This window comes from Ochotona curzoniae, unplaced genomic scaffold (genome assembly GCF_017591425.1).
Source record: "Ochotona curzoniae isolate NIBS_2020 unplaced genomic scaffold, NIBS_Ocur_1.0 scaffold_4505, whole genome shotgun sequence".
NCBI classification, from domain to species: Eukaryota; Metazoa; Chordata; class Mammalia; order Lagomorpha; family Ochotonidae; genus Ochotona; species Ochotona curzoniae.
In genome coordinates this window covers 28,508,692-28,519,151 of record NW_024467118.1, presented here as the reverse complement: position 1 = coordinate 28,519,151, position 10,460 = coordinate 28,508,692, and the positions used below count along the sequence as shown (strand labels likewise).

The window sequence follows — 10,460 nt, the reverse complement described above, 5'->3', positions numbered from 1 at the left end:
AACTTGGCTTCGGTTAAGGGATATATTTAAGGTTCGCAGAAAAAACGTACCGCAAACTCTGTTAAATTTGAACTACAGGTAATCAATAATGTTTCACTTTAGGTATATATACCATGCAATACTTAGGGCACATTTATAACAAAATATTACTTGTTGTTTGTTTGAAATGTTATCTGAGGAGCTGAGGAGCAAACGGTGCCTTTTTACTAGGGTGAATCTTGCTTACCTTAAGCCTTCCATTTACCTTCCAATTCAGAACGTTTCAGAACAAGAAAATGGCCCTGGCAACTTAAGTACACTTTTGACATCCTTCATTAGACGATTTTCTGACTGAGCAAAGTCTGTTCAAAGATTTGCAAGGCTGACTTTAGGGTACAGCGAACTGAGTTTAAGCCACAACAAAACAAGGCCTGACGACCACACCACAGCAAAAGCAGCGGGCGAGCCTCCGCGCAGGCGCAGGAGCACAGCCGCGTCCCCAGCCCCGCCCCAGCCTGGAGGGAGTCACGTGGGTGAATCGTCGCAATTGGAAAAGTCCGTATTTGTCACGTGACCGGGTCCCAGTTTCGCACAGGGATGGAGCCGGAAGAGGGGACGCCCTTGTGGCGGCTGCAGAAGCTACCTGCCGAGCTGGGCCCACAGGTGAGAGCGGCGGCGGCTGCTGTCGGCACCCGGCCAAGGGGTGATCCAGCGGGCGGTCGCGCTGGCTGCGGCCAGGGAAGGGAGGAGAGAAGGGGCGCAATTTTGGATGGCTGAGCCTCTGCTTCCCCTGGAGTGCTTAGGCGGCCAAGGCCTGGGTTACCACGTCTGCACCCGGGCTTGCTGGCTTCGGGAGGGACCGTGGGCGAACGTGGACGTCCAGCTGCAAACGCTTTGCACCCTAGAGCGGGCGGTCCACCTGCTTCCTGAAGCAGTCAGGGACCCGGGCAGTGGAGTGGCCATGGAGCCTTGGGAAACTTAGGACGTGCAGTGGGCGATGGGTGGTTTGCAGCCTGCTCGTGTACATTTCATTCATTGGTTACCTCCACCTGCTAGGCGTCCTAGCCCGGCTGGCGCACGGCTGGCTGCAGTGGGTACCTTAGTCAGCTTCCCTGCAGCCGTCTCTGCTCCCTTGAGGGCGGCAGAAACAAAACTTGGGAAGCACTGCCCGGGAAGCCCAATTATTGGCCAACTTCTCCGCGTGACCTGCAAGATGCCTTAAGTGTGTGAAAGAACCTGGCTTGTGAAATCCGGAAGAAGCAGCCTTCATTTTCTCTGTGTTCCATTTGCTGTTTAGGTAGGGGGCTGGAGGTGGAGTGGGAGGCAGAAGGGAATTAACTTAACCTTTTGCTGGAATCAAGGGGGAAAAAACCCAAACAAACCCCCAAATCTTTCACTCTTGTGTCTGCTGCCTGTGGTCACAGGGGACTGGGGCGTGATTACAAACCAGGACAGAGAAGCATCAGTAAGGAGTTTGAGTCGTTTGTCCAGGATTAGTCGGAAAAGTGGACGCAGGCTCGGATGTGTCCCTGAGCCTCTTGCTGGCTTTCGGACCTCCTGTCTTGCTCCTCGGATAGGACCCATGACCCGACCTGCCCTGTGGCTTCTGACTTCCGAGTGTCTGCCTCCAAATACCCTTTTCTTTGAATGTTGGGCTTGTGCAGTGGATGCCTCAGATCTGGCTAAGGCCTCACCTGATGTGTGTGTGGGGTTCTTTTTTTTTTTTTTTTTTTTAAGAGAGGAGGAGAGACAGAGAGGAAGATCTTCCGCCGATGATTCACTCCCCAAGTGAGCGCAACAGCCGGTGCTGCGCTGATCCAAAGCCAGGAGCCAGGAACCTCCTCCAGGTCTCCCATGCGGGTGCAGGTTCCCAAAGCTTTGAGCCGTCTTTGACTGCTTTTCTCAGGAGGTGGCGACAGCCCAGCTCATAGAGGGGCAGCAGTGGCCCTAGCAAGAATGCCTGAGCTGGTTGAATACATTGTAGAGATGATTTGCATGTTTTCTCATGTAATCCTTACAGCACTGCAGGAAGAGGGGATATTCTCATTTTGCACTTGAGGAAACAGAATGTTTCTACAGGAAAACAGTGACCCTAAGAGCCACACAGCCTAATTTTAATCCCAAATTCAGTTTTAATCACCGTTTTCAGTTAGACATGTTTGGGTTTCCATTGTTAATATTAGGGTGAAATAGAAAGCAAGGCATGACGGCCTAGTGCAATAGCCTGGTGGCTAAATCCTTGCCTTGCATGTGCTAGAATCCCATAAAGGCAGAGGTTTGTGTGCCAGCTGTTCTAATTCCCATCACAGCTGCTCCACTTCCCATTCAGTTCCCTGCTTGAGGCCTGGGAAAAGCTTTGGAGAACAACCTAAACTCTGCACTCCCGTGGGAGACCCAGAAGCTCCTGGCTCCTGGCTTCGGATCAGCTCAGCTCTGGCCTTTGCAACCACTTGGGGAGTGAGCCAGTAGATGGAAGAGCTTTCTCTCTTTCTCTGTAAATCTGTCTTTCCAATAAAAATAAGTAAATCTTTAACAACAACAACAAAAAGGAAATGAACTGAAGCTTTCTTTGAATAGAGCAAAAGAAGTAAGTAGGAATGTTGTGAAAATGGAGGCAAACCTAGTGCAGTTTGTACCTGTAGTGAAAAGCCCTGATGGCGGGTCCCGAGATGAAAGTTTTCATTTCTGTCTTCCCTTGTGGAATCCTGGGAACATGACACAAGTATGTGCATAAAATCATTTTAATATCTGAAGGTGGCTATCGTAATAGAAAGTCTCGAGTATTTTTTTGAACTTAATTTTTAATAGAAGAGTGATTTTTAGTAAGAACAGCGTTCAAAAGTGTTAGATTTCTTTGTTGTCAAGATGTGTTTACAGGGCAGAGTGGCAGAGAGAAAAGAGGGATAGAGAAAGGGAGTAGAGAAAGGGAGAGAAAAGCGAGAGAGAGATAGCTTCCATCACCTGGTTCCTGGTCTCAGTGACTGCAGTAACTGGGACTCACCCTGGTAAAGCTTGCTGCCAAGAGCCCCGGCCAGGGCTTCCCCGTGAGGAGCAGGTGCCCAAGTACCTCCTCTGTCCCGAGCTCTTCAGCAGGGAGCTGGGTTCGAGGCAGAGGAGCCGGGACTGGAACCTGTACGCTGCTAGAATGTTGGTGTCACAAGCTGTGGATTAACCTGGTGTGTAAAATGTTGTCCCCAAAATTGTTTTTTGTCACTTTCAGCTACACCTGCAAATAACATGAACTTCTCTCCATAGTTGCTTGTCACAAGGAAAAGTCTGTCTTATAATTTACTTACACACATACATACTCCCCCCCCCCCCACTTTTTTTTAGCTTCTTCACAAAGTGCTGGATGGCATCTGTGGCCGAGCTTACCCTCTCCACCAGGATTATCATGACGTTTGGGATTCCACAGAATGGAAGCATGTTCTAGAAGATGTCACACAATTTTTCAAAGCTGTTGTGGGTAAAAACTTATCTGATGAAGAGGTAACTTCCCTCCAAATTTTTACACCTTATAGTATATAATAAGGAAGGTCCAGTTGTTGTTTTTTTTTTTTTTTAATTTATCTTATTTTTATATTGGAAAGGCAGATCTATATAGAGAAGGAGAGACAGAAAGATCTGTGTGTGGACTCACTCCCCAAATGCTGCAGTGGCTGTAGCTGATCTGATCTGGAGCCAGGAGCCAGGAGCTTCCTCTGGGTCTCCCACACAGGTGCAGGGTCCCAAGGCTTTGGGCCGTCCTCGACTACCTTCCCAGGTGCAAGCAGGGCGGGCAGTGGAGCAGTGGATGGGCAGTGGAGCAGGCGGGATTAGAACCGGCACCCAAGGGGATCCCAGCAGATGGCAGGTGAGGATTCAGCTACTAGGCCATCAGCTTGGGCCCAGAATTTTTTAAGTTACTATTTAGAGCATTATGTAATTTGAAGACTGTTGTCAGTAAATCCTCATATAACTCTAAGTGGAAAATCTGGTTGTGGAGGTTTTGGAGTTTTGTAGCCTTGTTTTTGATTATTGCTCGTGTAATTGTGAAACGTTTAGTAAAGTGGTGGGAAATGTCCTGCCCCTGCTGCAGCAGCTGCAGGCAGAACTCAAAATTCAGGAAATCTAGAGCAGGCTCATTTGTGAGTCGATAGTTTTGTATGACCTGAGGGTAATGTTATAAACATTGAATTGTTTCTAGTGGAAAAAAGGTTTCCCCACTCCTGATATAAAGCATGCAGAAGAAAATGGGAAGTTAAAATGGCAGCTGTATTTTCACGGGATCAGCATCTTCAGGGTAGACATCTTGAAGTGAAATGCAAGATTACAGGCTGCATGTCGCCTGTTGAATTGGTTTTGCATCTTTATCAAAAATTCTTTGGGTATATTTAAAGTTGCTCATTTTAAAAAATGGAGTTCTCTATGATTATCCTGTTAATTTGATGGTATCTGGGCATGAGAAATGAAGCCTTTAATGGACCTGGCTTTTTCAGTCTCTGAGTTAAATTGTTTTTCAGAAAGAAATATCTGACCAATGCGCACACATGCTGTATTATTGTATCATCCTCTTCTTGCGATGCTTCTTGCTTTCCAGGCTGCATATTGTGCCGTGTGTGTATAGCCATGGCTTTGGTGTGTTGCAGGTGTATTTATATCCTGGCTGGTTTCTTTTTAGTTACTGTTTTGCAGAAATTTGTTAAAACTGATTTGATAGTTTTGTATTTTTTGCGTTAGGAGAGTTTTTCCCCTTTTATTACTGTTTCAGAAGTTGTGTGAGAGTAGAGCTACGTTTTTACATTCTGGGCAGCCTTTGTATTTTCTAACCAATTATTTGTATTCTTATAGGTATTCCAGCAATTGAATCAGTTGAATTCATCTCATCAACAAGCTATCATGAAATGCTTGAAAAGCAGGAAAGATGAAATCAAGCAGACTCTGTTAGGAGAAATAGTTGATATTTCGTCTGCACAGCTACAGGACTTTGACTGGCAGTTAAAGGTGAGAAACCACTTATTTATGAGTATGTATTTTTTTAAGTTTTTGGATATAAAGAAACTTTTTTATCATATGTATCTAAAATTTGTGTTATTTTGAGAGTACACTGACTGACCTAGAGAAATACCAAATATCGTGTAAATTGTATCTTTTGCATTGACTTGAATGTCTACATTCTGAATAATATTGTATTAATCGCTCAATCTAGAAGTCATTAAAAGCTGCAAATGGTAGGGTACTGTATATTCAGTCTGTATCTTTGAGCAGTCATCAGCAGAACCAGGGTATCAAGCCTTGGCACTCTAATAGGAGACTCAGATGTCCTAACCAGTGTCTTCACAACTGAGCCCCAATAGCTCCCTACAGTGCTAACATATTGTTTCGACTGTTGCATCTTGATTCTGTATGCCAAACTTAAGAAATATTTAAACAAATTAGAACCCACTCAAGGGAAAAAAAAGTGTGTCTGGGAACTTAAAATTACACTATTTGAAATTGCTTTGGAACATACCAGGCCATGTTGCTGGGAAAGATGAAACCTAATAGAAATGAGGCGTCTCTAAAAGTTGTATGGATGAAGGAACAGGTGTGTGCCCTGTGACTCCATGGAGTAGGACAAGGCTACGGTTTGTCATTTGCAAGAAGATGAGTTTGAATTCAGCCTAGAGAAGAACTTAGAGACTGAGAATCTGGGAATGGTTTTCATTCCTTCTTAAAATAATATTTTCTTCAATCATTCATGATATGCAAGGCTAAGCTGAGAAATATTTCTGAAGAAATACTGAGGAGGGCTCAGCAGGATGATTCAACTAGCCATTCCTCCTTTTGCAAGTGCTGGGATCCAGTATGGGCGCTGGTTCTTGTTCCAGCAGCCCTTCTTTCCATCCAGCTTCCTGGGATGACCTAGGCAGAGCACCGCCCGAAGCCGTGGGGCCTGCTCCCATGTGGGAGACCTGGAAGGAGCTCCGGGCTTTGGATTGGCTCAGCTCCGGCAGTTGAGGTCTTTTGGGTGGTGAGCCTGCAAATAGATCTTTCTCTGTGTAAATCTGGCTTTGGTATGTAGTTAATAACATAAAAGTAAAAAAAGGAAGGTAGGGAGAAAGGAAAGCAGGGAAAGAAAGAAGGGAGGGAGGGAAAAGGGAGGAAAGAGAAGAGAAAGAAGATGAAGTAGTGAGATTCTCCTTAGGTAGATAGTATTACAGTGCTATTTCCAAATCACAGATATCGAGAGTCTTCTATTTGGGTCAGAGAAGGAGATAAAGGTTACTGGAAAAAGTTCCTGAAAGATGAAATTAAAACAAATGGAAGGGAACTGTCTCCTTTTAACTATCTCCTCTGTGCTTGCCTCCTATTCATGTCTTGGAAATGAAGAACAAATAAGTTTAAGACATAGGCTTATTTTTGGGCAAAAAGCTTTTGAAATCTGGGCCCGGTGGCGTGGCCTAGTGGCTAAAGCCCTTGCTTTGAACACACCAGGATCCCATATGAGCGCCGGTTCTAGTCCCAGCAGCTCCACTTCCCATCCAGCTCCCTGCCTGTGTCCTGGGAAAGCAGTTGAAGACAGCCCAAAGCCTTGGGACCCTGCACCTGAGTGGGAGACCCAGAAGAGGTTCCTGGTTTCCGGCTTCAGATTGGCGCAGCACCGGCCGTTGCGCTCACTTGGGGAGTGGATCATTGGATGGAAGATCTTCCTCTCTGTATATCTGACTTTGCAATGAAAATAATTCAATCTTTAAAAAAAAAAAGCTTTTGAAATCTGAGTACTGATACTCTGAACAAGATTCAGTTTAGGAATTTTCTAGCTCAGATTCAAGGAAAATCGAGCTTCTCTTTGCTGTCTGCCTCTGAAGCCTCAGCACTTGCTTCAACAAGTGTATGCCATGAATACTGTGTTCAGTTCTTCCATTTGCCCTAGGATGAGTATACTCTGGAAGCAGAAACTGAGAAGTAGGTAAATATGTTGACTGGCTCTCATTGGTCATGGTATCTTTTTTTTTTTTTTTTAAGATTCATTTATTTTATTGCAAAGGCTGATACACAGAGAGGAGGAGAGACAGAGAGGAAGATCTTCTGTCCGATGATTCACTCCCCAAGTGAGGCCAGGAGCCAGGAACTTCTTCCAGGTTTCCCATGCGGGTGCAGGGTCCCAAGGCTTTGGGCCATCTTCCACTGCTTTCCCAGGCCACAAGCAGGGAGCTGGATGGGAAGTGGAGCTGCTGGGACTAGAACCGGCGCCCATATGGGATCCCGGCGTGTTCAAGGCAAGGACCTTCACCATTACACTATCACACTGGGCCTGTTCATGGTATCTTGATAATGTTATTTGCTTGATTATGGATTAAGTATCTTGATTTCTGAGAGTTTATGGGTAGTTTCAATTTTATTTGTTTTTGTACTTGGTGTTCTATGCTTTTGGCTTCTTTAAGCTTTAAGAATTCTCCATTTTTCTTGCTGCTTTGGGCCAACTCAGTGCTTCTCATGCATATTTCTTACCTAGGTACCACCACTTGCCGCAGAGTTGCTGACTGATCATTAACTTTTATCCATTGTTTTTTTATTCACTCTTTTCTCTCTCTTTTTGAGTGCTTGTTGTATGACCTGGGTTTAATTTTCTTTCACCTTCTCTTCTATACTTTCCTTGTATAGGAATTTTTGTTATACTATTATTTTGAAGTTCTGCTGCATATTTAATATAGACCCTTTTACTATTTTCTGATTATTCTTTTCCCTAAATTTACACAGCTTGCACTTTCTAGTGACAAGATTGCTACACTACAAATGCCATTATTAAACCTACATCTAGATGTCAAAGAAAATGGTGAAGTAAAACCATACACTATTGAAATGAGTAAAGAAGAACTCCAGAATCTGATAACTTCCTTGGAAGCAGCTAATAAGGTATTTGACCTAATTTGTCATATACTTTAAGTGTTTTTGGTTAATATTATTAGTGTGGGAAAATCTGTGGGTCATGTAAGGCCCATGAAATCATTTGGTCTGGGCCTGCCAAGGCACTAGCAGGTGGGACCTGGCACAAGTTCAATTGGCTAATCCTTGCAAGTACCAGGATCCCATGTGGATGCCGGTTCATGTTCTGGCTGCTCCATTTCCCAAACAGCTCCTTGTTTCAGGCATGGTAAAGCAGTGGAGGATGGCCCCGAGCCTTGGGACCCTGCACCCTCATGGGAGACCCAGAAGAGGCTCCTGTCTCCTGGTTTTGGATTAGCTCAGCTCTGGCCATTGTAGCTATTTTTGAAGGAATGGTGGTGCAATTTTAACAGTTGCATTTCTTCTGCAGTGGGGCTTGTTGGTGATAACAATAACTTTTTTTTTAACCATGAGATTTGTTGATGCTAATGAGTATTTAGTGATTAAAACAAATAGTTATGATTTTTTTAAAGAAGAGTTTTATTTAAGTAGACAAAGTAATATAGGAGACCAGTGATGGCTGGTAATGGTTATGACAAAATCGGTTTGAGACAAGATGGCAAGTTGACAAACTTCATGTTTCTGGTGGAGTGACTCATTGACAGTAACTCCTCCTGGTATTTCATAAATGGGAAAAATAATGCTTAACCAGCAGAAACTGTTGCTGTGTGGAAGACATTGCAGTAACTTTCTCTGTAGAGGCATGCCCTTTCATTATTGCTCAGCATTTTCACCAGTGATAAAGTCTGTCTTCCTCTAGCTGCTAATCAGCCTGCCCTTTAAAATCCCTCATGTGTCTCAACTTCTCCCCATTCTCTCTGTTGGCTAAAATGTTTTAGTATCTTCCTGAAATGATGCATGCATTGAGTAACCAAATGGATTGTCTGAGCCTGACTTGCTTTTGGGTGGATTGGTGTGGGTGGTGTGTACGCGTAAAGCATTGTGAGGCAGAACCTGGCAAAAATGCTGAACAGTTCTGAGCCCAGCTCTGGGAGGCCAGTGTTACCAGTTACTGCATATTGCGCTTGTTTGCTGTGTGCTTGTTGTGTTTGGGGGTAGCAGCGGCATTGTGGTCTAACCTGGTATTGTCCTCTTCCCTGATTGGTGTTTGAAGGTGGTCCTGCAGTTGAAGTAACTGGAAGTGTCGAAGACCCACGCTGAGCAGAGTACGCTGCTGCCCCTCTCACGGCAGAGAGGTTCCTGTGTGCTTGTTCAGCAGCCCTTGTGTTGTATTGACCTGTCCACCAAGCTGAGCACACAGCAGTGTTGGCGATTTCAAAGAGAAAGAACAAGAAATTACGTGGTTGACAGGAAGAGCATCACATGAAAGATGAAAAAGCCATAGTAGCAGTTTATATTTTCATGTTTGTTTTGCCTCAGTTATTAAGTATTTGAAAATAAAATCTTTGTATATATATAATTTTATTGAAAACAAAAAGTAGGCTCTAAAGTGATGTAAGAGTACAAAGCACAAATATACTTGAATATTGCTTAAAGAATTATGTGAATAGCAAGGACACGTGTTATGAATATATACTTAATTTGTGATATTTAAAAACAACTTTCTTGAAGAATGTATAAGCCGCAATTGTAACTCAGGACATTCCATATCTTTCTTGTATTTCAAAGGAAAGATAATCAAGTGTAATGTTTCTTAAGATAAAAATTCTTTGTCAGATATGATTAGGAGAAAGCAAATTGGTGTGCAAGACTTTGAGTTTTGGAATTATTTAAGCTAAAATCTAGAACAAAGAGAATGGAACAGCATCGTTACATATGCATCAGTGTGTCAGGTTAGATGTTTATGATCTAATAAGAGGAATAGATGTCTGCATAGTATATTCAAATATCAGACAAAAGTAAGCTCTGTTTTTGTTATAGACTCTTAATATTGAATTTAACTCTTTTGAATATTAACAAATTCATTGGAAAGCAAACTTTTTAACCTCATTTAACTTTGATGACAAACATTCTGAAAAAATAAAAAGTTTTATTTTTATGTGTTGCTTGGTTTCAAGTGACTTCGCATAAGCAGTAGTAAGGACTGCATGAGGGATTTGAGCCTGTGCCTGGGCATTGTGGCACTTGCTGAGGGGGACTATGCAGTTTTTGCTATTTTCCTCTTACAAATGAAGATAGGATGACGAGGTGAATATGTGAATGTGACGTAAACAGGGCTGCTCACTGTGTGTCTGCAGAGAAGTGTGGCTTTATGGATTTGTTACAGGTGAGGGATTAGAAAGGAAGCTTGGGCCACAATATTTATCAGCATGTTGCTTTCTTTATTTGGAAGATTTGGCTATGAAGACATACCAGCTGAATTTTAATGTGCTTAGCATGCCTGTTGATTTTACCTTCTTGGGCAAAGGCCTTGTGTCATGCAGCCAGAGCAGTTTGTAGACTAGCAGTACAGGTGGCACTGATCTTGAGATCTCTTGTGAATTTCAGCCTTCTGTGCAGTGTGTGTCTCCGGTGCAAGGCCGAAACGCTGTCTGCTTAGTTCCCTCGTCCCCACATGGCATCATTGCATTAGCATATCTGATGGCTTCACTGAACTCTTTAGTGTTTTACTT

General features: G+C 43.6%; 1 protein-coding gene across 2 annotated transcripts; it reads left to right on the top strand.

Moving 5' to 3' along the window:
* The first annotated feature begins 548 nt into the window (after positions 1–548).
* On the top strand, positions 549–9,886 carry COMMD8 (COMM domain containing 8). Of its 2 annotated transcripts, XM_040966114.1 has the most exons (5): positions 549–642; positions 3,313–3,468; positions 4,810–4,962; positions 7,702–7,857; positions 9,002–9,886. In XM_040966114.1, exons 1-5 carry the CDS (start codon positions 577–579, stop codon positions 9,020–9,022), a joined length of 552 nt encoding a protein of 183 aa, XP_040822048.1. In that variant the 5' UTR covers positions 549–576; the 3' UTR covers positions 9,023–9,886. The 2 variants fall into 2 exon arrangements, with proteins under 2 accessions (XP_040822048.1, XP_040822049.1); XM_040966115.1 differs by lacking the exon at positions 3,313–3,468 and having other exon boundaries at positions 577–642.
* Positions 9,887–10,460: the final 574 nt, after the last annotated feature.

What these genes read in the sequence shown, in the direction of transcription:
- COMMD8 (XM_040966114.1), top strand. Translation starts at nt 577, where the DNA reads ATGGAGCCGGAAGAGGGGACGCCCTTGTGGCGGCTGCAGAAGCTACCT. An exon ending in CTGCCGAGCTGGGCCCACAG is followed by an intron (nt 643 to 3,312) that starts GTGAGAGCGGCG and finishes ACTTTTTTTTAG; the next exon opens with CTTCTTCACAAAGTGCTGGA. An exon ending in AAAACTTATCTGATGAAGAG is followed by an intron (nt 3,469 to 4,809) that starts GTAACTTCCCTC and finishes GTATTCTTATAG; the next exon opens with GTATTCCAGCAATTGAATCA.